We start from the raw sequence: 25139 nt of genomic DNA, 5'->3' as shown, positions 1-25139 counted from the left end.
CGAGCCTCTCCGCATCAGCTCAGGTGCTGCACGGGGCAGGAGTGCCTCGGGAAGGTGCGGTGTGCCTGCCGCCAGCCAGACGTCCCCAAAACAGTGTTTGGAGACATTTGTCTCGATTCCCGCTGGCGACATAGGTCAGCCGTGTCCCGCTCCCCTCCTGTTTGCTGTTCACTAACATATGTGTGCCCGGTCCTGCTCGTGCAAATATTAGAGGAAAGTTGCCTTTGGTGCTCATGTCCACTGTCACTGGCAAACAGAGGTGGAAATGATCACACACCTCTAACGCCTTCCGTAGAGCCGGCACTTCTGATACCTCTATTAACGGTTTTAGCCTTTCGGGCAGGAGCAGAGAAAATAATGCATAGCTGAGGTGAGCTGTCAAGTACCTCAAATATTAAATCATTATTTTGAACAGGCTTCAAACCCCCTACCCCACGAGCTGAGCACATACAGAAGTATATATTTACAAGAATCTGGATCCATCCACGCATTAATCAGGCTGAGAAGGAAAGGTTGAACTCTCCTGCTAATGCATTCATGGCGGGGCAGCCGTCCTCGGCATGCAGAAGGAGCTGCTGCCTCGAGCAAACGGCCAGGGTCTGCCATGCTGGCAGGGCTGGGGACCCCCCCGTACCGCAGCCACCCCACCAGCATGGCTGAAAATGCTGGTTTTGAGGTACACCCTGCAGATGGAGTGTCAGGAAGAAAAGCGTTGGGGAGCGGGATGGGCAGAGGGCAGCCGGTGGCCATGGGGACGTGCAGGGGGGTCCTGGGCAAAAGGGGAAGGTGTGTTCCCCCCCCACTGCTGGAAGGGTTGGGGCAGGACTGGCTTTCCCGAGTAGCCCAGGAAGGTGTTGCAGTGGGTGGGAGGGAGAGGTGGGGAGCTGGGTTCACCCTGTCTGTGCACATTTGCTAAAATTTAGTGTAGAGAAAAAAGGGAAAAACAGTCCTGTCAAAATTCACATCCTGGTGTCCTTGTTACAACGTTGTTTCTTTTCTGAATTTCCTCCTTTAATAATTCTGAAAGTAATTTCTCATATTCTGTTGTGTGAAAGACCCCATTTTGGAAGTGATTCTAAGTGATTATTCTCGAGTTTTCTTGCAAATTGGGCACTTTTGATAATAATTAGAGCTCCAAGTTGCCGAAGTGTCAAAATCCTCCTCAGAAGGTAACTTTGCCCCTCCAGGAAGCTGTGCTGGGCAGGAGGAGGAAAGGCTGCCCCTCACGCGGGAGGAACGCGGGGCGCCCAGGGCAGGTGGGGCAGGAGGAAGGGCACCCTCCGAGGGGTGTCACCCCAACGTCGTTGGGCTGTGAGGACACAGGAAAGTTAGGCGCTTCATATTTCTTTGGCCTTAGTCTGGTATGAAAGGAAAGAATTCAGGAAGCTTAAACCAAATGCTGCTGTAAATCTGTTTGCTCCAGCAGAAGTGTGCTGTGTGAGTGTATTGGTGTCTGGGACCTGCAGGAGCAAAATGTATTCGGTGCGTTAATGCCACACTTGGGGTTCCTCACCCCTCCCTACTCCCACTGCAGCACATGGGACCTGTTGGTACAGATTTCTGCGGGACAGGCGGTCAGTGAAGCTTCTGGCTCGCAGCGGACACCAGTGCAGGTACGTGCCCTGTCTGAGTCTGTGGCTGGAGGTTTCACTCTGGGTACCCCAGCAGGCCTAGGCACGGTTTATCTGCCACTTGGTCTTGGTTTTATCTTCCAAACTGCCTTTCATGGCTCCAGGACTAAAAGAAAGGGAATCTCAGGAGCCCGTGTCAGGTGTCTGGAAGGTCCCTGTGCCCCGCGGGGAGGTGGGGTCTGGGGGTGATCCCACACCGTGGCGGTGGCCCCAAACATCCCAGCGCTTCGCCGACAACTTGACAAATTTAGTTTAACTATTTTGATGTAATAATGTAATTAGGTAAAAGGGTTCAGCAGCCGATTGCGTTTCACTGGTTTCAACCATCTGCTTCAACATTTGTTCTTATGTGTACCAGATTTCAGAGTGCCTTTGCTCTAATAGTAATTAATGAAACTGTTAATAAGCTACATATATCATATTATGCTGCAATAATTTATCAAAGGATAATGTTATGAGACAAATTATATATAACAATTATAGAAAATGGCTTACATTACTAAATGTTGCACACTGCTAGCTAGTTTCTTTACTCTTCTCTTCTTAATGAATTCCCTAATTAATTTAATGCATACTTTATGCATAATTTGAAATTTAAAAACATTGCTGGGTCAGGTTTTAACCATCCTCTTTTACATGCTGTCTGCTTCTACAAGACACATATTAGCAAAACATGACCTCTATGCAAATTACCGAGCCCTGCTGCTGTTTCCATTCCTGGTCCCGGCGAAGGCTCTCCGGCACGCTCCCCTCGCACACGGGCACCCCGGCCGCCTCGCTGGCAGCCTCGTGCCCCTCACGAGAGCCACAGTGGATCTAGGTCACTGTTTAGAACAAAGAATAAACCTAAAAGGCTATTCTAATCTTTGATTACGTAACCAGCTCCATTTTGGGGAAAGCTGCTCTCCATCATACTTCGTGCCATCTAAAAATAGAGCTTTGCCGCCATCGTGCACCAAAAAGCACCCCGCCCCCAGAATAATGAGGTCAGCTGAAAAATCTGGGAACCTTTCAAAATAGAAATGAAAACTTTAGTTTCTTTATCTTCAGATTTTTAAGCGTCCAACACACAATTGCCCAGCATCTCCGTTTTCTACATCTACAGCTTTGCAGTTTTCCTGCAGAACACGACCATAAACTTTTCTTTCAAAGCCAAAGTTTCCATTCTCGTCTGACTGTATAATTGCTGTGTGTGGAGCCTTCAGGAAGATCCCCGAATACCCTGGCAGTGCAGATGAACTGCCAGGGGATTCTAAATTCAGAGTTTGCTAAGTTTTTACAGACTCAATTTCCGGAGTCAGAGAAATAAGATATCCCACAGCGAAGGGAACACGGCCTGCTGGCATGGATTCCCTCATGTCTTCTCCTTCTCCTTCTGTGGGGTGCTGAGCTGGGGCTTGCTTTCCTCCACTTCATGTCCTCAAGTCATGTATCTTTCTGTCAAATTCAATCAAAGTTAATTAGCAGAGTCAAAAGCCAGCAGGACCTCGGAGAGGACACACAGACAGAGAGAGAATGAGATTTATCATGTTACTCTTACTTAATATAATTAGTATCTTATGGAACTTAATGAACAAATCATTCACCAGTAATTCCCTACTATTCTAGTAGTTTATTAACATTTGGTAGGTGTGGTGCATTCCAGAAACGAAAACATGATTTCGTAGCGGGGAAGGTGTATGAAGATGCGGTGTGGGCTAGACGGGGAGAGCCAGCCCGCTCCGGCAGCGCCCACGTTTGAGATGCCCGGGCTGCTGGGAGGGAGGAGGGAAGGGCTTGTCTCGGGGCCTGCTGAGGAGCTCTCACAGCTCCACGAGGAGTCAAGCAGCACAGTCGCAGCCGAGGCCTGGGTTCTGTGGGCAGGAGTCCTCCCCTGACTCCTGCCACAGCCACCAGCTGGCCCGGCTAGAGGGTGACCGACCCCACGACGTTTTAACCCCCTCGCTACGACCAACACCTCGGTGCCCGCAGTGCACGGCAGTGTGCTGGGCTGCTGACCTGCAAGAGCCCATGCAGATGTTCTCTGTGCTCTCTTCTCCCCTCCTCAGTCGTTTTTCCATCAGGATTTCTCAGTTTGTACCTTTTGCTTTCATTAAGGAGCGGTTGCCAGATTTCGCCTGAACATCACGCCAGCCTGCAGGAAGCTTGGCGCTTCTGTGCTCAGGAGGGAAGCGTTAAACTTACTGAAAAGTCAGATAAGGAAGATCTAAAATCCTGAGATGTATTTCATTTAAAATAGCTTACGTTACTGTGGGCAGCCCTCAGCAATGGAGCAGCCTGAGCTACCACAGCCGTGAGCAGACGTCACACTGCCGAAGCCCCCCCGGCCCCGGACAGCCGCAGGGACACAGCTTCAGGCCTGGCACCGTGGGGACGTCACCCATCAGGGCTCACAGAACTGAGCAGTGACACCTCAGAACCTCAGTGGTGTGTGTGGCTGTTCCCCTGGCAAAACGTGGCCACGTGTGTGGCTGAATGACAGCAAAGAAAGGTGTCCTGGTCTTCTGGCAGGTTACTGCAAGTTCAATATTTATCTCTTCTAGCGTCACCCTTGCTGTATTTGCAGGTTAAATTTTATACACGTACACACAAATACATATACCAGTTTCTGAGTAAGATCCTTAATTGTTAAGTCTTTCCTTCTGTTTGCTTTCACCCTTAAATATCTCTTCTTTGCTGCTGTCCCCTTCCATGCACGGAGCAGGTTTCTTTAAACAAATGTCTTTTTCAACATGATTTGCTGAATGCGGTGCCCGTGTCCACACCCATGGTGGTTGCCTGTGGAGAGCACACTGTGGTGCTCTAGGATGGAGGAGCAATTGGGTAATCAGGTAATTAAGATGTAGCAGGTCCTCCCTTGTGGGAAGAGGAAGAGCTTGATGGCTTTTTGCGCAACCTGTTTGCACTATTTTCAGCTCTTTTCAGCCAAAAGGGCCCTTGTCCTCTGCACGGTAGGGTCAGCCAGACATGTCTGACCTTGCGCTCCGTGGATCCCTGTCTGACTCTGCACCGCCCCTTATGCTCCAGAATGGAAATACAATCTATCAAGCCAGCCAGACTTTAGCAAGAGATCATTCCTTCACGACTTCTTATTGGACAGTATTTTTTTTACATTAGTATATTTTATACAGAAACCCAGAGTGACTTATTATAATGTTACCTCATCTTCTGGGACGCTTCTGGCTGGAAAAAATGTTGAGTTTTCATCTTCGAGTCAGCTTGCTTCCATGCGTTTCCATCCGACACTTCAGATTATTTTAATGATGGAGTAGCCTTGATTGAATTAATTTCTCCCTACAAAAGCAGCTGTCTTGTGTCAAGGAATCTGTTCAGCTATCTGGAACATTTATTCTTGCCAAGGAGAAGAGCCAAAGCGCAGAGTTAGCAGCAGGAATGCCTGACCATACCAAAACAGCCACGACTTCGTCATCACTCGTAAGCGTGAGGCCGAAGCTCAGGGGAGGGTCGAGGGTCTCTCTCCTGGCCCGGCGCAGGGCTGGGCCTTGCCGGCCACGTGCCCACATTTAGGAAGAGGCGGGCTGGGCGCCCGCCCAGTGCCCCCACACACAGCCCGGGGGGGTGGCACGGGCCCAGCGCCCGAAGTGCAGCCCTGGGGTGCGCTGGCCCTGTCCCAGCACTGGGGACCCCGGCCCTGCCGGGACAGCGCGGGAACAAAACCCAAATGAAAACGAAAAACCAGGGCCAGCGCGGCCAGTGAACCCACAGTCCGTGCTTTATCTTAAACTTTTATTTCTAAACCAAACGTATTATTTCAAGTTTTATCTTAACTCCAAGCTTCCTTACTCTTCAACAGCTACTCATTTTTTTCCCCTTCTAACAGTCCTTTTGTGATCTTACCCTTCACTCTTACTGGAAGTCCTGAGGCGTGCACCATCCACACATGCAAATCCTGCTGACAGAACTGCCGTTTGTTTCTTTTGTTTTCGATCTCGTAATACCATCATAGGCTGGGCTTTGAAATTCTGTTCTTTTAAAGTATGAATGTGGACATCATCTTTTTCCACTCCTTTCTTTTCAGTATTCATATGCACTGCAGTGGGTTGGAGCCCGTTCTTTTAAAAAATCAGCTTTGTGATTTGGGATAACATGCATTGCTTTTAAATTTATTAATGCCAGAGTTTAAGAGAGAGCTGCAAACTACTGACCCTACATTTACTGTACTAGTGTACAGTATTATCCTCACATTTACATGTACTACTGACTACATTTACTAGTAGCCAGGGTTAATAGCTGTGCCAGTAACGAGAGTTACCACACTTAGGGGGATATATGATGAGGTTTGGAAGAATTCTTGGACAAACAAGAATTTGAAGCATGGTCAAGATGACCTTGATTAGGGATAAGAAGTTCATCAGCGACAGACTTTGATCCCAAACCCTAGAAAATAAGCAGAATGCCCTGGACCGTCAAGAGAATGTCTGGAGTTGTGCTCAGGATGAGTTGACAGCCTGGCAAAGGGACTAATTGATTATCTTGGCAATGAAACTGAGTGTCCCGACAGTGAACTGCCTTCATTATCATACTAAAAACACACCCACAAGTCAAAAAGCCCCCTGCCCAGTTAAGACCCTTCTCCTGAGCATGCCTAGGAGTAGAAGCATTGTGTGAGCGTATTACCGGTGCATGTTAATCACTGACCGGTCAGGGTCTAATAGGAGTGTTTGGAAAAGCACTAACCTCGGAGTTTTGTGTGTAAAATAAGCACGGAAACCTGCCGTTGGGGTGCTTGATTTGTGGAAAAGTCCCCCGAGCACGCAGGCCTGGATAAGTCCAGTATCTGTCCTGAGCGCGGTGAGATCGGGGCGTTGCGCGCGGGCACGAAGCCGCTTTCCGCAGCGCGGTGGCACGGGGCCGCGCGGGCAGGGCAGGCAGTGGGACAGTGCCGGCTGGTGCTGGGGCTCTGCTCCAAGGCTCCTGGCAGCCGTGGGGTGGCAGAGCTCCCCCGAGCCCAGGCTCAGCTCAGTGGGTGCAATCCAGTCATGGGGGTCCTGTGCAACTGTCCCAGCACACCAAGCTCGCCGTGACCGACCCCCTTCACCCTGTATCTCCCCAGTACCCTCCCAGATACCCAAATTCCCTCCCAAATGCCCTAATACCATCCCAAATACATCTCCCACATATCAAAGTGCCCTCCCAGATGCCCAAATACATCTCCTAAATACCCAAATACGCTCCCAAATAGGCTCCCAGATACCCCAAAACATCTCCCAAATATCCAAATACCCTCCAAAATACCCCAATACATCTCCCAAATACCATTCCAAACACCCAGATACCATCCCAAATGCCCAAATACCCTCCCATTTACCCCAATATCCTCCCAAATATCGAAATACCCTCCCAAGCGCGCAGACGCCCTCCCGAACACCCTCTCTGCAGCGCAGCTTCTCCTGACGAACCGCGCACAGCCGGTCACCCCGACACCGGGGGACACCGGGGGCCAGCGCCCCCCGCCGTCACCCCACAACCGCAGCCCCACGGACCCGCCCGGGCGCAGGGGGGTCCCGGGGCTCCCCGCCGAGCCCCCGGGCCGGGGCCGTGCCCAGCGCCCTCCGCCACGTCTCAGCCTGCGAGCCCGGGCAGCGGCGGGGGGGTGTGTGTGCGGGGGGGTGTGTTGCGTCGTCCCGGCTCCGTTTTTAACCCCGTTTTGTCCCGCCGGGGGCCGCAGCGCCTCGCCTGCCGCCAGCCCGTTCCGCCGCGGGTCCCGCGCCCCGCGGTGACCTGGGGGTGTGAGAAACACCCGCGTCCTCGGCCGCGGCGCTGCCCCGCCGGCTCCTGCCACGTCAGAGCTTCCACCCGCGCTGCCGCCGCCCCGGGCCGCGGCCCCGCCACCCCCCGCCCGCAAGGAGCCGCTCTGCGACCTGCTCCCGCCGGCACGGCCCCGCGGGTTTGCCCCGGGGCGGGTGGGGCGAGAGGAGCCCCTGTCCCGGCCCGCCCCGGTGCCCCCGGGCAGGGCCGCGCGGCGGCGGGGCCGGTCCCTGCGCCCGCCCCGGGGATGAGCGGGCTGCGGCGGGTGTTCCGCGGCAGCGGGCGGGCGCTGGCGTTCGTCTTCGCCGCCTCCGTCGCCTGGCTGCTCCTCGACATGGCCGCGCTCCGCCTCTCCCTCGGCGAGCCCGGCGGGCGGCTGCCGGCGGGGCGCGGGCAGGCGCGGGCAGGGCTGTGGCGCGGCCCCCGGGCACCGCCGGGCAGCCCCCGGCCCCCCCCCGCCCGGCCCCGCCGCCGGGACCTCCCCCCGCCGCCGAGCCCCCCGCCGCCCCCCCCCGGGGGGGTCCCCGCCGCTCCCCCGGGGACTCGAACGGCCCGGCCGAGGGCGGTTGTCACCTTCTGGGGGGGCGCGGGGGCGCCGGGCGGGCCCCCGCCGAGGGCAGCGGGGGAGCTCGTCACGGGCCCCCCTGGAAACGGAGCGGGGCCGCGGGAGGCATCGCCCCCCCCCCGGCTGCGCCCCAGCGAGCCTCCTGCCCCCGGGGAGGGGGTGGCGGCGGGACCCGGACACGTCGCCAACGGGAGTCGGCAGCGACCTGCCAGCCTGGCAGCGCGGGCAGCGGGGCTGGGAGCCCTGCCCGGGCCGGAGGAATCCACCGTGGGACGGCAGGAAACCTCCCCCGAGGATCTCTTGGTCCTCACGAGCAAAGAGGGGGTGAAGCCCGTCAGCCCAGCCGCCCCCCGCCTCGGGGCCCACCCTGCCGGGACCGTCGCGCGGCGCCAAGGAAAGCGCCAAGAGCAGCAGCTCGCCAATGAAAACGGTGCCCACGCCGTCCCCGGGGCTGCGGGGCTGGAGGGCCGCGGGGGGACATCTCGAGGAGCAGCCCCCAGGGGGTCACCGGCTGGAGGAGCAGCCCCCGGGGGGGCAGCGGCCGCTGGCAGGGACAGGCCGGAGCAGGCAGCGGGCAGCAGCCCCGGAACGCACAGGGTCTTGTCGGTGGATGTAACACTTGCCCCGAGAGACCCCCAAGCTCCCGGCCAGTTTGGGCACCCTGTGGCAGTCCCTGACGATAAACAAGAAGAAGCAAAAAGTAGATGGAAAGAAGGAAACTTCAATGTCTACCTCAGCGATCTGATCCCCGTAGACCGAGCCGTAGCGGACACCAGGCCTGCCGGGTAAGATCTGCTTCCCTCACACAAAATACCTGCGCCACAGCCCTGGGAACCTGCTCGGTGGCTCCTGGGGGGGCTGTTGGGCAGCGTTCACCTTCCCAGCTTAGAGAAGCTTGTTACTAAACCGAAAACTGGGCAAACTTTGCAGATTGTCTTACCCTGCTAAGCCCTGCTGTCCAGAGAGCCTGGGGCACAGCAGGCGGGCAGCAGGGCTCCGGCCTCTTTGTGCCTTAAAACCTGGTTTCTCAGGCGCAGCGCTGAGCACTGTTTGCTTTCGGTATTTGTGCATTCGGTTCCTGGGGCGCTCCCGCACCCCAACACTTCGTCTCAGCAGCAGAAGCCCCCCCCTGCCCCTGGGGTGCTCTCCCACCTGCAAGCTGCCACTGCCCTTCCCTCGAGGCAGAGGCACCCCACGGCTTCCCCTGCCCCAAGGGTCCGCAGGGGGCTCCGCAGGAGACGAGGCCACGCTCTGACATGACTAAACGGGCACATGCACTGGCCTGCAGCGACCCCAGGAGCGATCCTTCGTGCTGCAGAGCACTGCGGTTGCTGCCCGTTCCAGAGACCTGGACCCATGAGCACACGCGGGGAGGGACATTGAGTTTTGGGTTGGAAAAGTGTCGTTCGGTTGCAGCTGGTCTGGTGCAATGAGCAGCTGATTCCGCAGATCTCGGTGTTTCACTTCAGACAAACACTCCCCGTGGTCCCCACGGAAAAGGAAGGGGGAAGTGGTGGGCAGCGCCTTGCTGGCGGAAGGGCTGAGGGGCTGGAGGGTCCCCCCGGCGCTGCTGGGCCTGGCCAGCTGCAGGCAGGGTCCCGGGAAGGCACCAGCTCAGATTCGTCTCGTACTCAGCTTTTCCTGCTGCCAACAGGCCCCTTGGCAGGTGAGAAACTGGCCTCATCCCTCACGAGGAACCTTCCCCGGTCCCTCTTCCCCTGCTCGCAAACCACAGGCACGGTGCGGTGGGAGCCATGCCGTGGTTTGTCCCCATCCCACAGGACCACATGTAGCTGTGCCCATGGCACTGTCGGTGCTCGCCTGTGAGCTGGGGTGAGGCCCTGCGTGGGCAGAGCGAGGCAGGGAAGGAGGGACACAGCCAGGGAGCTTTCTGGCCGGCAGAGGATGCCAGCTACAGAAGCCACTGGCACACGGAAAAAGAGCCACGGTGGCTCAAAACCGAGCACCATGGTTTGGTGTTTGACAGCAAAGCCCTGGAGCAGAAACCACTTCCCAGGAGCGCCTGTAAGCGCAGGCTGCCTCCCGTGAATCCTGCTCCTGCCCGGGAGGTGCCGGCACTGCTGCGTCACCCGCAACGCCTTGGCCAAACACGGGTGTGTCCCTGCCGGTGCTGCCCGTGGCCGTGTGCTGCCGCCGGGGCACGGGGAGCTCCCCTGGGCACCCCGGCACTGGAGGAGCCTGTGGGGCTCTGCCCTCAGCCTCGCACGGCAGAGATCGGCCGTCAGGGCCAGGTCGGGGCTGTCGGCAGCTCTCGGTGGTCAAACAGCATGTTACTTCTTTGTTGGATCCTTCCAGTCTCTCCCAGCTCAGACCCCAGTTTCTCTCTCAATCCTTGCTGGAGTGCTGGACTAGGCCGCTGAAATTTGGCCAACAGATTTGTTCCGTCACAGCCTTCAGTCTGTCCGGGTGCGATGCCAGCTGCTTCCCGAGCTTTACTCACCGTGCTGGTGCCCGCCCGCCCGCGCGGAGGCAGAATGCAGGCAGGAGGAGTGCCACCAAGGGGGGACCCCTCGGGGGAAGGCTGGGGGTGGCCCAGGGCTCTGCAGGGCCCTGGACCCCATTTCAGCCCAACGCTGCGGCACCAGCCGTGAAGGTCCCTTCTCTGGGACATCAACTTACCCAGGTTTAGACAGGGACCCACATTTCCTGGCCTGGCACAAAAAAGTGTCGCACGCTGCGCGGCACGGTAGGGCCTGGCTGAGTCAGCAGGCGGCAGGCGCGGGGGGGACCCGGCTGCGGGGGGGCAGGCGCCGGGCACCCCTGCGGCTGGGGCAGCGCCAGGCTGCTCCCCAGCTCGGAACCCAGAGCCGCAGCTCAAACACCTGCACTCAGCAGCTCAAACGCCTGCACTCTGCTATTTCCAGGGCAATGGCAACAGAAATGGAGCCCAAACTCACACAGGACAGTGTGAAATATTTTTAACTGGGAGTCAACAATAACAAAATCATCACGCTACACCTAGAAACAGTACTTTTTTAGGCAAGAAGGCAGAAGAAGATGTTCCTCAGTTTGAGGTTTCCCGTCAGCCTCGTGCGGATGCTTTCCAGCTGCCCGGGGTACACGCAGGCCTTGGCCAACAGCCCATTTGCTGCTAACGAAGGGTGAAGAGAGGATTCCTCGCAGCAGGTAGTGCCTGGCTGCACGCAGCCGCCACGGCCAGGGTCTCAGCCGCGTTCCCCAGCTGCCCTCACGTCCCTCTCACCATGCAGTGGAAGTTGTGCCCAGCAGCTGTCTCCTGCCTCATCCACGGCCTCTGTCCCTCCTCCCCCCGTGAGCTGCCTCCTTGGGTTCACTGTAGGAGCAACTACATTTCATCTCTTTTCTCCTAGTTTAGCTGTCCCTCGTCCTGTCTCCTTCTTGCCAGCAAGCCCAGGCCAAGCCCCCACGCCGCAGAGAGGCCCCATCACCACGGGCCAACACCCCTGTGGTTTCCAACCAAACCCCATCAAGCAGCGATCCCCTCCTGGCTGAGCCAGGCCTGGCCGCTGCCCGGGGTGAACCAGGCTGTGGAAAGAGATGGAAAGACACATCCCAAGGATTGCGACAGAGAGTAACTCAGGAGTTATTTGCACTTGCCCGGAGCACTTCTGATTAGCTGCAAAGCCCTGAAATACTCTGAATTTTCTTCAAAACACCACATGGTCTGAGCTGTGCAGTGCCCTGGCGTTGGCATCTGAGCCAGCACCAGCCAAACCAGAGGGCCCGTGCATTGAGGCAAAGAAAAAGAAGTCAGTTTTCCATATGTTCCCATATACCTGTCCCTGTTTACTCTCTGTTGTGATTCATCACTGAGAAATTAATTTTCTGTGTCCACAGATAGGCTGGCGCCTGTCCTGCCTGCGGGAGGTCTGCTCTGGAAGGGCAAGAGAGAAAAAGTGGCTATCAGACTTAGTGACAAGAGAGAGAAAGCAGGTCCCGGCAGTTCGTGGGTACCCTGGGATAGAGCAGGCAGCGCGGGGGAGAGGAGCGCTCTGCCAGGCGTTCTGCAGGCCGGGAGATCCGCTCGGAGATAGCAGAGCTGAGGGAGCCCCGCTCCCCAAGGCAGGCAGCCGAGCACTGCTTGAATTGCAAATGGGAGATGAGAAAAGCTGCTCGTCGACCTTTTGTTCAAACACTGAAGACTCAGGCCTGACCCAGCCGTTGCATTTTTGGCTGTCACAGAATAAAATGACAAAGCCGTAGACACGAGAGAAAGTTTATCGCTGCTGGGATCCGCTGGCGCGTTCCGCTGGCTGTTTGAAACAGCGTGGGCTGGGGGCATGGCCGGCCAGGCCGCGGCGTCACGGGGGACACAGGGGTGCTGCAGGCCCGAGATACGGGGTGCTGAGGGAGCGGACCCGCCAGCACCGTCACACCAGAAATTCAGATGTTTGAATGTTTTCCTGTCCTCTGCAGTTCCCTGAGTGAGGTGCAGGGGTCGGACTGGGCGACTCTTCCTTGCTGTCAGAATGTTCGACAGGTCGCTGCGCTGAGTCCATTTCCCTGCGTTTTGAGCATTATACCAGTTCTTCCGACGAGGCTGTCTCACGCAGCCGCGGTCCCAAGCGCTGTGGGTGCTCGGAGCATCGCAGGACCCCGCAGGAGGCCCTGAGACCAGTGGGGCAGAGCTGGGATCCGCCTGGCTCCGGGGGCCCTTCCACTGTTTCCTCACGGAGAGGAGGGATAATAACCCGGGATGAAATGAGGTGCCGGTTGGAAAGGGGGGAGCACAGGGCTGCCCGGGGATTTTCCCCGCTTGCCCCTCTGCTCCTTCTGACAAAATCCCAGTGCAGGGCTTTGCCTCCATATTTCCCATTTGGCCTTTCCCCCCTCCCTGCGCGTTTTGCAAGGAAACACCAAGCTGGGAGATTTTCAGCCAGCTCATGTTGCTGTTGCAGGTGCTCGGAGCAGCGGGTTCATGACGACCTCCCGACCACCACCATCATCATGTGCTTCGTGGATGAAGTGTGGTCCACCCTCCTCCGCTCCGTCCACAGCGTCCTCAGCAGATCTCCTCCGCATCTCATCCAAGAGGTCATTTTGGTGGATGACTTCAGCACTAAAGGTAGGTGAATCTTCTACCTTTATGAAACTAATACAACTTGAGGCCAAAATACGATTTGTACTCTGCAATTCAATTCTAAATAGTAGAGAGAAATCACGTTTTCTCCTTCGGACGGGCTGGAGCGCGTCCCTGCACTGTTACCTTTCCAGATGAGGGGGCTCAGAGGCCAGATGGGTGCTGGGGGGTGGCTGTGGGGAAATCGAGGTGCAGCTCTTGCCTGAGACCCTGCCAGCCTTTATTGCTCCCGCCTCTCCCACCCCAGCTGGCTGCTGTGTTTGCAGCGGGGCGTCGCTGGGTGTACCCCCCTGCGCTGCCCTGCGTGGCGGCCGCGGGGGCACCGCACGCGCTGCCCGGCTGCTCAGAAAACGGGGCGGTCGCAGTAAAAGCAGCGGTGAGCCGGGCGGCTGTGCCTGCACAGCGGCTTTGCGGGCCAGCTCCGGCATTTCAGATGATACCGGACCTCTGCCTTGTAACGCTTCGGCTCTCTGCTGACTTCAGCCCTTAAAAATTTAGGAATGATGTAATTTTCCAACTTCTGGTTCTTCGGGGAAAGTGCTGTCTCAGACGAGCTTCAGAGCTCGTGCCACGCTTGCAAAGAGCCCGCAGTGCAACAAGACTAGGTGCAAAAAAGAGGAAAAACACTCAGTTTGCTCATTTATAAAATAATCATTAAAACACACTTGTACCATTTCCCCTCCAAAGCATTTTCTCAAGTTTCCTATTTGCTTTCTCTCCGTGGCTTCCCTTTGTGTCTGCTCATTAGCGAGGGAGCGTCTGAAACGCTGAGTTTGCAACCGGAACCTTGCGGGTGCGGGTGGGTTCTGGGGAGCTGTGCTCGGCGCTGCCGCGACCCAGGGAGCAGCAGCAGTCACCTACAGCAAACGTGTCCACAAACGTTCCACCTTTGGAGCCTGTCAAAGCTTTTACCTGGCTTTTGAAATGCAAACAGTCATATTCTCCCGGAGAAAACTGAAGAGAATCAGTGAAGGTGGGGGAGGTCAGGGGTCCTCCCCGCAGAGCGAACGATGTCAGTGGGTGGCTGTCTCCGAACGAAGCGCTTGGCAGCACCGTGGCAGAGACTCCCTGGCTCCTCTGCCAGAGGGAAACGGCCCAGCAACGGGTCAGCCTGGCACCCGAGTGCCCCGGACCACCTTTCTCAGCCCTGCTCTTTCCTGAGAGTTTGCCACCAGCTGCCTCCGCAGCCACGCGGAACCATGACAAAAGCACCTGAAAAGTAGAGACATGCCATAGCAAACCCTCCTGCAGTTTAAACCTGGGCTGAGTCTTTAAATGTGGTGATTAATATTGAGACATTTGTAGAGCACAAAAAAAATATTTTTTTATGCAAAGAACAGTTCACAGCCAGATTTTAATTGCAATTATAGTGCAATGAAGAAAAAAAATTCATTTTGGAGTCTTTGAACAATCGTTTGATACCGGGTTTGGATCATGAACTACCCGAGTGGGGCCACTGGGGTTTTGCTCATGGCAAAAAAAGCCAAAAAGCCTTGGCTTGGCAGAAAAACCCCAAAGCTCTGCACTTGCTGCTCTCCACTTTCCACGTCTCCTGTGTGCAGCCATCACCCAGCACCGGGTACGGGTGCCCCTTTGCTGTGTCCCCTGGGTTGGTGCCAATGCCAAGTGGCCGCCCACCATGCCGGGAGTGGGGGGTGATGCCCCCACCCGCAGCATCTCCTTTGGGGGCCAGAACCAGGGCAGGGGGACAGCCCGTGGCGAGCCCCCAGCACCAAACCCCCACCCGTCACAGGTGTGAAGTGGGTAAGTCAACCTCAGCCTCTCCTTCCCCTCTGCAGAGTACCTCAAGGAGAAGCTGGACAAATACATGTCGCGCTTCCCGAAAGTGAAGATCCTCCACCTGCCGGAGAGGCATGGGCTGATACGGGCCAGGCTGGCGGGAGCGCAGATCGCCAAAGGTAGGACAAAAGCCATTTTACAGCCCTGCCTGCCCCCCCGCCCCACAGAGGTGCCAACGAGCCGTCTCCAGCGTGGAGCTTTAGTCCCCTCCCAGTGAGATCAGGGCACCTTTCTGGTGCACGAAGCACGAGGCTCTGGCACGGGGACAGGGTACAGCATCCCTCAGCGCGGCCCTAGCCAGCGGCCCCCCAGCCATGCCCCCCAGCTTTACTGCACAGGCTCCAAGCTACGGCCGGGAGGCTTTGGGGAGCCAGGGAGGGGGGTGGCACCGTCAGCAGCCCCCCAACCCCGTGGGGAGGCCAGCCGGCGATGGAGGGCGGCAGTGCCCAAGGCCTGATGCCACCCCGGCCTCTGCCTCAGGCGCCGTCCTGACGTTCCTGGACTCGCACGTGGAGTGCAATGTGGGCTGGCTGGAGCCGCTGCTGGAGAGGGTCCGCCTGAGCCGGGCCAAGGTCGCCTGCCCCGTCATCGAGGTCATCAGCGACAAGGACATGAGGTGAGGTGGCTCACGCCCCTGGGAAACCCCAAGTCCATGTCCATGGCTTGAGCAAAACCTCTTCCTGGGACCACCAACATATTAATTACAAGAAGACAGAGGTCCAGACCCCCTAACTGGCCTTCGGCAGCGTTTCACGAGGGATATGTAACGTTGCTGTACACCAGGAATTAACACTGGCTGTGGACGTGACCCCTTCATTTATCACCCACACTTTTTCCCTTTTTCTTGACTTTTAGTACATGATGAGGATTCCTGATGAAATTTGTTAAAAACTTGTTTTGATTATGTACAGATATTCATCTTCACTCATTAAGGGTGACATTTCAATCAGGAATGTGACTCAGAATTAGTCATCCCAATCTTTTCCCTGTTTAGTTACATGACTGTGGACAACTTTCAGCGTGGGATTTTCACTTGGCCGATGAATTTTGGATGGAGGCAGATTCCACAAGAGGTCATTGAGAAAAATAAAATCAAGGAAACGGATATAATAAGGTAAAAAAAAGCAAAGGTGAGAGCTCTGTGAACCAAACTGTTAATGATTTCAGAACAAAGGCTCCTTCCAGGCCACATGTTTTTCCTTTGGTTGTAAGGACGACGGGCAGTGATCAGTGTGGGCATCACCAGCCATGGACAAAGCTGAGCAAGCCCTTCTTGGCCCCCGTGGCACCGCCGGCATTTAGCCAGTGCCACCAGGGCTGGGGGGAGGTACCACTGCCTGTTCCCTTCCATGCCCCATTACGGCTTTCAGGCTGGGTAAAACCACCCAAATACCGTCAGTTTTAACATTGCATCTGCCAGCCTGCAGCAGAGCGACGCATCGGGCAGTCCAGGCGGTCTCTGTAGGTGCAGGCTCACGCACCCCCCCGAGCATTTCATAGCCCACAGCTTCTCAGCCATTCTTTCGCCGAAGCAAGGGGAAAGGGACGGGTGTTTCCCAACCAGCTGACGTGCCGTGGGGCTTCTCTGTTCCCAGGTGCCCTGTCATGGCAGGTGGCCTGTTCTCCATCGATAAGAAGTACTTTTTTGAGCTGGGAACATACGACCCAGGACTGGATGTTTGGGGAGGTGAAAATATGGAGATTTCATTCAAGGTACATTGCTCTCGGCAGCCTGTCCCTCACGCCTGCATCCCTGCCAGCCTGGCTGGGGTGATGGGCCTCAGCCAGGGGCTCCCCGTCCCTCCTGGCAGTCCTCTTGCTTCTCTTCTGGCTTCCACAAAGCCAGCACCCAACACTTGCCCATGTTTCTATCAAAGCAACCTCTGTTTCTCAGGTCTGGATGTGTGGGGGAGAGATCGAGATTGTTCCGTGCTCCAGAGTTGGGCACATTTTCAGGAACGACAATCCTTATTCCTTCCCGAAAGATCGGGTGAGAACAGTGGAGAGGAACTTGGCCCGTGTTGCGGAGGTCTGGCTGGACGAGTACAAGGAGTTATTCTACGGCCACGCTTACCACTTAGTCTTGAAAAACTTGGATGTTGGCGACCTGACTCAACAAATCCAGCTGCGAAAGAAGCTTCGGTGCAAAAGTTTCCGGTGGTACCTGGAGAACGTCTACCCGGACCTGGAAGCTCCCCTGGTTAAAGCCAGCGGGCTGGTACGTAGCCAAACGATCTTCATTGATTTCAAAACATGAAAACATGTTTTTGGGACGGCCATGCACTCGGTAGCATCCCGGTGTGCTGTCTCGGAGCTGCTTTCCCTGGCTTTTGGTAAGATTTCTGTGGATTTAACGTGTCACGGTGGTCTGGATCCGCCCATGTTTTTATAAAGAAATAGGGCACAATTCCAGGAGATTATTTCCCACTGAAGAGCCAGCTCAGCGCTGACGGAGCCGGCACAGCAGTCCTGGCCCGGGGGCGCCCCAGGCGGGGGTTCCAGCACCCTCCCCACCTGTCCAGCGGTTTGCCCACGTCAGGAGGGAGAAATTCCCTTTCCGGGGGGGATTAGCGGTGCCCGGGCAGCGCAGGCAGGGCCCAGGGCGCGGGGACGGGCAGGGTTTGCACCGGTGCTCTGCTGCCAGCAGAGCGCAGCACAAACCCGCTTTTCCCCCGCGCTGCCTGCAGCCGGGCAGGGCAGGGCAGCAGCCTCTAAAAAGTCCCGTTTTGGGTTAAATCTTCCGTCCTGCCCCCGCAAGCCCCTTGCTGGCCGGGTGGGAAGCGTAGCCGGGTCGGGCTCTGTTTCTCCTCCACCGCTGGGGAGCTCCTGGTGTGCCCTGGCACTGGGTCCTGCTTGTGCCGCAGCTCCACAGGTCTTCAGCGTCGCCTCACCAACATTAAAAGGTGAATTAAACAAGAATAAAACATGGGTTCTGAATTTGGCCCAGCAGAACATAATCTGCTGCTTTGAACGTTCACAAACCTGAAATGTTCTGCCGAGAAAAGATACAACACTGATTGCATGCTAGTTATGATTGCAATAGCAAAAGTAAAATAACCTGGTTTGTCAGAAAAATTACAGCAATGCCAGGAATGAAAATTAAAGGATTTGCTGCCTTCCCCACCCATCCCCGTCTCCCAGTGCCACGGCAGGAGCGGCACTTGCCGAGAGGAGGTGGCCAGGGGCCAGTGACCGCAGGGCTGGCATGGCTGGGGGCTGAGAACGAGCCCTGCCCCTGCCCTGGGCCTTGCCGAGGCGCATGGCCCCCAGCCACCGCCAGCCCTGCGGGGAGCCAGCAGAAGGCACAGCGAGCGTTGGGCCGCCTTTCAGGCTTGTCTGTGGGCCCTGACACGCAGGTTGCCCGTCCCAGGGGTCCCTCGGGATGGAGCCAGGCTCTCTGCCCGCCGCCGCCGGGCCGTCACTTTCCGCTAGAGCTGTGAAGGTGTGGGGGGCAGCTCTGTGGAGAGCGACGCTGTGCTTCCTCTGGGCAGCCTCGGGACGCTCGTGGAAAAGCTGCAGGAGGCGAGTGGTTTGGGGCGTTTCCACGGATTCCGAGCAGTGGATCCATTTGGATTCACCCGTCCGTCTCGGTGTGAGCGAGGGCTGTCTGCTGGGGCTTTCAGAAAGCACCGGATTAGGCCAAAGGCTTCCATGAAACATCAGCTAAAAAGAATTAGCAGCAATAGTCTTGAGGACATCAGAAAATGCGATATTTCTTGAGAAACAGTCACTTCTTCAGCCTTTTTGTTTCAGTCAGAGCAATAAACCTTAACGTCAAATTCAGTGCAAAGCAGTTAGACCGTATGGAGAGACCTCTCTTTCACCTCAACTTTCCAGAGGTGTTTATGACAATTTTCAAGATGTTGTCTTGCTTTGTCCTGATTCAGGCCACCTGAATCACGCTTTTGTCTTCATTCTCAAAATTTAGTAGGGCAGAAAATCTGTTTTTCATCTAGCTCTGCAAATTCCAGCTGTGCCAAACGCTATCCAGAGTTACTTGAGAACTGTTTTCTGAATAGCCTGTTTATTCACCGGGGTTCATGCATGAGTTCTTCAGAAATTTTGGAAGAAAAGGAACAAAGTTTGCAAGGAGTCGGTGACGTGACCTTGAACGTGGCTGGAAATTATTAGTTTCCAGCTTCTCTCAGTAGAAAAACATTTGTAGTCGTCCAGATGTGGATTTACACCATGACACGGCGGTGGGCAGCGTGGGTGTCCTGTGAGCCCAGCAGGTTAACTGCAGTGCACCAGCCTTGCCCCGTGCTTGGGAATTTATGTCTAATTTTCTGTTTTGGTGCTGTTTTCTAGATTGTTAACGTAGCCACAGCAAGATGCATCACTGTGGAAAACACCACCCTGGCTTTTGAGACGTGTGATGTTAACAATGAGGTAAGGGTACCCTGCATCCCAACTAGGTAATACTGGTTTTAGTGTGTGGCACCGATTGCCTGTACCTCCCCGTGCCACCGCGGCCCCCAGGAGCCAACGCAGTCCCTCCCTCTGCGGGACGTGGCCAGAGCACTCCCGGGAGCAGCAAGGGGCAGGAGTGTCTCTGTAGCCAAGCAACAACCCCAGAACCAGAAAATAGAGCTGGAATCGGGAAGTTTGATAAAGCCATGAGCCTGCACGTGATGGAAATGAAATGTTTAAATACAAGCCTGGGTTGCTAGAGCCACTGTAGCCTTTCCCTTCCGTTACAGGCAGCGTTTCTGAGGCAGGTCTCTGCTAATTGCTCACGGCGGGCACGGGCCGGCACATGGATGGGGGTCTGCCACGGACGGGGTTCACCCATTCGCACTCTGGTGCTGGGGTGCAGCTGGGGGAGGTGGTGGGGCAGAGGAACCTGCAGCCACTGGGTTTGGGGTCTGGGCTGCTGCAGCAGGAGTCACTCCCAGAGCCTGCGGGGCTGTCCTCAGCCAGTCAGAGAGGGACCTGGGGGGGTTGAGAATGAGCCAGAGTGTGCCCAGGGGGCCAAGGAGGGCAACGGCATCCTGGCTTGTGTCAGCACTGGCGTGGCCAGCAGGGACAGGGAAGGGATCTGAGCCCTGGGCTCGGCACTGGGGAGGCCGCCCCTCGCTGAGGGGGTTCAGTGTTGGGCCCCTCACCCCAAAAAGGCCATTGAATGACTCGAGCGTGGCCAGAGAAGGGCAACGGAGCTGGGGCAGGGTCTGGAGCACAGGTCTGCTGGGGAGCGGCTGGGGGAACTGGGGGGGTTCAGTCTGGAGAAGAGGAGGCTGAGGGGAGACCTCCTGGCCCTCTGCAACTCCCTGCCAGGAGGGGGCAGAGAGGGGGGATGAGTCTCTGGAGCCAAGGCCCCAGCGCCAGGCCCCGAGGGAATGGCCTCAAGCTGCCCAGGGCAGGGTCAGGCCGGCTCTGAGGAAGGATTTCTGTGCAGAAGGGGCTGTTGGGCCTTGGAATGGGCTGCCCAGGGCAGGGGGGAGTCCCCGGGATCCCTGGAGGGGTTGAAGAGTCGGGCTGAGCCAGCGCTGAGGGATCTGGGGGAGTTGGGAACGGTCAGGGGGAGGGTCATGGCTGGTCTGGAGGAGCTTCAGGGGCTTTTCCAACCTTGATGATTCTGTGATTTTTAGCTCTGCAAATCTGTAGGAAAGGTCTTGCCATGGATCACAGCTTTCCTCATTCCCCAGCCCCGGTGAGGGCAGGAGGCAGGTGAGGAGAGGCGCTGCCAGGAGCCATCCTCCGCAGCCAGCCTGGCTGGCGGAAGGCAAGCGGGCTCACCGCTGTCCCCGCTCTCTCCCCACAGCACCAGAAGTTCAACTACACCTGGCTGAGGCTGATCCAGCACGGAGAGCATTGCCTGGCCCCGGCCGGCACTGCTGGAGCGCTGGGCCTGCGCCGCTGCCGGGGCGGGAGCCGCGGGCTGGCCTGGCTGCACGGGTCACTGGCCGCCTTCCGGCCGGAGCTGGTGAGTGAAGCCGCGACGCCAGTGCTGGTGCCAGCGGGGCCCTGGTGCCCTTCCCCGACCCCTGGCCCCGGCTTTGCCAAAGCCGCGTTGGCACCGCGTGGGTCCCTGGGGGGAGGGACGCACACCCCACCCGTGGGCTGCCTCGGCCCGACACCGTCGATAGCACTTAGATGGAGACGACTTGGTATCGATCGGCATTCGGCTCGCAGCGGGCTTTAAAAGGGAGCATTTAGGAAAAGAATGGGGACTTACATTTATTACTCTTGCAAAAAGCAAAAGCGTCACAACTGCGTCTCTGTCAGCCTGGTGTAAGGAGTTGTCCAAAATGCTGTGAAATGGGATACTTTAAGAAAGAAATGCTCTTCATTTAAGAAAGAAAAAATATAGCTAAGTTATACACTCATCTTATTGACAAGCTCCTATTCCTCTTTAGTCTGAAAAAAAAAATTTTGAAAGCCAGAACACCACAGCACCAGGGCTCAGAAAGGCCAGAATGTTTGTGAGAAATACATGAAAACTGCACCCGCTTGGGAGCCCGGACAGCACCATCAGTGCACGGGCAGTTTTTGTCACCTGCTCAGCCGGGGCTCGCCCCGAGGCGTGAGCTGGGGGGTTTGTGTCCGGCCAGCACCGCTGCTCCGGCCTCGCTCAGCAGGTTGTGTTGGCCCTCGCTGGTGCCAGCCACAGGAGTGGTGCAGAGCAGCTCGATGGCTGGCGAGTGCTGCCCGAAGGAGCTGTGATGCTTTACCTTCCGCTGTCAGCATCACCGTGTCGTGTTAGGGATGCGAAGTGCGTTTTCTACATGCACAGAGATCCAGCTCTTGCCCAGACAATGCTCTGCGCGTCGTTTCAGGAGTGTTTAATCCAGGTGTTAACCAACCGATCACGAGAAACACTGCAGTGCTTGGCGGGGACACACAGAGGGCCCCCACCTTTGGTGGCCCTTGCAGCGTCCCCTTGCTGGCCACGTGGGTTCTGCAGGTAAAGCCAAGCAGATGTGAAAAGCAGAAGGATGGAGATAATTCTTCATTCTTTCATGATCTACCTTACTGGCCCAGCGTTTGAACTTCACTGCTGAATTACCTAACGTCCTTTTCAGCACAGTACACGGGCTTTGAGTGAATCAGCCCAGAAACTCCAAAATAGGAGGGTTTGTTTTTCCTCCTGCTGTACGTTCCCCTGTATAGCAAGTACCATCTGGAGCGACTGCCTTTGCGTGGCAATCACCGCTCGGACAGCGGGGGAACTAACCTTCCCATTTCCAGTGAGCAAAACGCCACAGAGCACAGAAGGTGTGGTAGGATCTTGGCTCAGCAACAGGCACAGGCTTTGGGGCACACCCAAAAGTCTCTGTAAGTCAGCAAAAAGATCTTAAGTTTAGGAAAATGCAAAAGAAGGGGCACACCATAAAGAATCAAGCTTTCTCGGTGACAAACCAGAGCTGCTGCTGCACGGTTCCTAAAACCTCAGCCTACCTAAAGCCCTTTCTCTCTCCCTGCAGACCGACCACATCGTCTGGGAGCACCTCCCGCAGCCGGCGTGCTTGGAAGTGGATCCCTCTCACAAAGCCCTGAGGGTAAATGCCTGTGACTCTGCAAATCCTTATCAGAAGTGGCAGTTTGGCAATTACTATGCAGACTGAAGGGAGCACAGCTGAACCAGAAACGCTGTGTTTTCATCTTGTGAATCCAGCGAGGACATCTGTGCGACTTGTGACAGCAATTACAAAACTGGAAGTTCATTTCCAAATGGTAATTGAAATCCGTAATTTAAACCAGCATATTGAGAGACCGGAATACCAAGAGCAGCACATCTGGTTTAGCAATGTCTGAAGCAGATAGGCGTGCTTTGCCCTCACTGCGGGAGACTGGCAAAAGCTCAAATAATTTTCTGTATTATTAAATGGAAATATTTTCTGAAGTCCCCCGTCCTACTGTAAGCAAACTTTAATCAGTTCTCCCCAGACATCAGCATAAGCTACAGAAGTACTCCCAAGGCTCTGTAGCCTGTAAACAGCAAGTTGGGCTGCTTATTCTTCCGCAGAAAATGGAAGTTTATTGACCAATGCATTAAAAAAAAAATCCATCCGACATGCCGGTGCTGGGCCTGGCCACAGAATCCCGCCCTGTGGGACCCATTGCCTCTGACAGATGAGTATCAGGGTTCCGTTAGGAATCGATTGTTTATTGAAAAAGCTTTCTTTTAATAATGGGAGGCAAATGTGGGTCGATAAACCACCCAGCAGCTGAGGCAGACCGGGGGCTGCGGCAGAAGCGAGGAGCAGGCCTTGCCCGCGCCCCGGGGACGGTGAGGACACTGCCTTGATCTGCTCGGGGGGGAGAGATCAGAGCCCAGCCGGGGAGCACCTCGTCCCAGGGCGGCCGGGCTGTCCCCGCCCTGGGGCTGCCAGGGCCCCAGCCGTGTCCCCGAGCCCCCACACCTTTTTAGGGGCTCTCCCAGGATCGCTGCTGCTTTCCTCGGCCCCTGCCAGTGCTGGAGCCTGGTGATGCTGGTGCAGCCCCAGGCAGGGTGGCTCCCCCTGCTCCTGCCTGGGCTTTCCCAGGGGCAGCATTGCCCGCCAGCACTCGGAAGGGGTGAAAACACTTACTGAACTCAGTACTTTTCCCCAAAAAGGGGCTGCAGAACACAAGTGTGTGTACACACGCGTCACAGGGACCATTGTGGAGGAGAACACAGTGCAACAAGACCTCGACACAGCCCAGCTGCACGGCATGGCCAGGCTCTGCACCAAAAATCCCTCTGAACTTACTGTCACGGGCAAATTTTTTTTCTTACTGTGAAACTTTTTATCTCCAGAAGCCATCTCCAGTTTTTGAAGGGGCAGATTCGACAGGAGAATAAATTCTGCTTTGACAGGGCAGTGAGATCCAAGGCAGGGAACACCAGCGTGTCCCAGGCAGGATTTCTTCCCTCATTTCTGTCAGGAAGTTCCCGCTGTGGGAGCTGAGCCCCCACCATCCCACGTTCACAAATCCCCTTCTACCTCTCCTTTGGTTTTCAGAAGGCCCCAGCAAAACGTACCCTCTCCCATGGTGGATCAACGCTGACAGCGTCTGACAGGCTGAGTCTGCCAAAATATTGACTGGCCCAACAGATTTTTTCCAGTTGGCTTCTGTTCCAACTGTCTTCCTGATTTCCTTCCGCGCAGCCAGCCTGCAGTCACCATCAGGAAAATGCCACAGATGTTGTTTGTGCAGTCATCTTTTATCAGGAGCGTGAATTTCATCAGGTTCTGTTTGCTGACATTCAATCACTTGTCCCCGCGTAGGCACCGGGCGGTCGTGTGTCACGGTCACAGCCCATTGCCAGCCTTGTCACTCGCACGCCCATTGCCCGTTTCTGTAAATGCTCACTTCCACCTCGGTGTCCTCTGCTCAAGGGCCGCAGCATGCCGGGGGGCTGCGGGCAGGGAGCCGGGGCCCTGCCAGCCCACGAGATCGCACCCGGATCGGGCGGGGATTTTCCGGCATGCTCCACAGACGCGGCGATCGGCCTCTGGCTCGTCCCCAGCGAGCTGCCCGCGCCTTTTGCCACCATCTCCACTGCTGGCGCCTGGGTGTGCGGGAGGTTTCGGGGCTGTGCAGGGTTTGTGAGCGTTAAGGAAGGGCAGGAAGGTACCATGGGTGGAAAGGAGCTGCCGTCGTCCCTGTCTTGGCAGCGGGAAATGGGCGCAGCTTTTCCGAATGAGAACAAATGTCTCCTGAGCTGTGGCGGGGAGGGACGGGGCACGTCGTGCTGTGCTGCCATCAGCAAGTGCCCCAAATCAGAGTCGACACGGTTGGAGGGCCCGTTTGGTTTGTTTAAAAAAAAAAAAGTTTAAAAAAAGGGAAAAAAGGGAATAAATAATAATAGATGAAGCTTCTTCCTCTGAGCCCCGTGTGTTAACTCTTTCTGACCAACCTGGACCCTTTCTAGGGGCTCTCCTGCCCAACTGTCAGGCTGAACTGCAAAACATCACCCCAGGGAGAACCTTTAAACCCCCGATTTTCCCCCATTTCTGGCCGCGCTTTGGATGCCTGCTGAGCGCGCTACCAGTGCAGGCACCAGCCACAGCCGAGCTGGCTGCGGGGCCCCGCGGCTGCTGCAGATGTTGTGGCAACTGGCAAGTTTCCGCCGAAGTGGATTAATTCAGGTTCCAGCTCAGCTCCCAGCGCTGCCCCAGAGAGCTCCCGGTGGCGAGGCAGCACCCGGCGGCAGTGCCCGGAGAGGCTGGGAAGGCGCTGCCACCCTCCAAAAGGCTCCATCTCTTGCTTACCTGCCATCAGCCCTCGTCTGGCACTGTGGGTACGGAGAGAAATTATTTTCAGGATAAGGCTGGGTCTAGTTACCGCATCCTGAAGCGGCGGTCTC

General features: G+C 56.4%; 1 protein-coding gene across 1 annotated transcript; it reads left to right on the top strand.

Moving 5' to 3' along the window:
* Nucleotides 1-7598: 7598 nt before the first annotated feature.
* GALNT5 (polypeptide N-acetylgalactosaminyltransferase 5) lies at nucleotides 7599-22912 on the top strand. The gene is made up of 10 exons (XM_074910688.1): nucleotides 7599-8750; nucleotides 12864-13030; nucleotides 14845-14964; nucleotides 15326-15461; nucleotides 15840-15959; nucleotides 16441-16558; nucleotides 16740-17063; nucleotides 19154-19234; nucleotides 20607-20768; nucleotides 22270-22912. Exons 1-10 carry the CDS (start codon nucleotides 7648-7650, stop codon nucleotides 22408-22410), a joined length of 2472 nt encoding a protein of 823 aa, XP_074766789.1. The 5' UTR covers nucleotides 7599-7647; the 3' UTR covers nucleotides 22411-22912.
* The last annotated feature ends 2227 nt before the right edge of the window (nucleotides 22913-25139 follow it).

This window comes from Athene noctua, chromosome 7, assembly GCF_965140245.1.
Source record: "Athene noctua chromosome 7, bAthNoc1.hap1.1, whole genome shotgun sequence".
NCBI lineage: Eukaryota > Metazoa > Chordata > Aves > Strigiformes > Strigidae > Athene > Athene noctua.
The sequence above is the reverse complement of the archived record's forward strand: the minus strand, read 5'-3'. Positions and strand labels throughout refer to the sequence as shown.

Coding starts and splice junctions, on each gene's coding strand:
- GALNT5 (XM_074910688.1), top strand. CDS start 7,648: ATGAGCGGGCTGCGGCGGGTGTTCCGCGGCAGCGGGCGGGCGCTGGCG. Junction 15,462..15,839: donor ATCAGCGACAAGGACATGAG/GTGAGGTGGCTC, acceptor TTCCCTGTTTAG/TTACATGACTGTGGACAACT. Junction 16,559..16,739: donor ATATGGAGATTTCATTCAAG/GTACATTGCTCT, acceptor TCTGTTTCTCAG/GTCTGGATGTGTGGGGGAGA.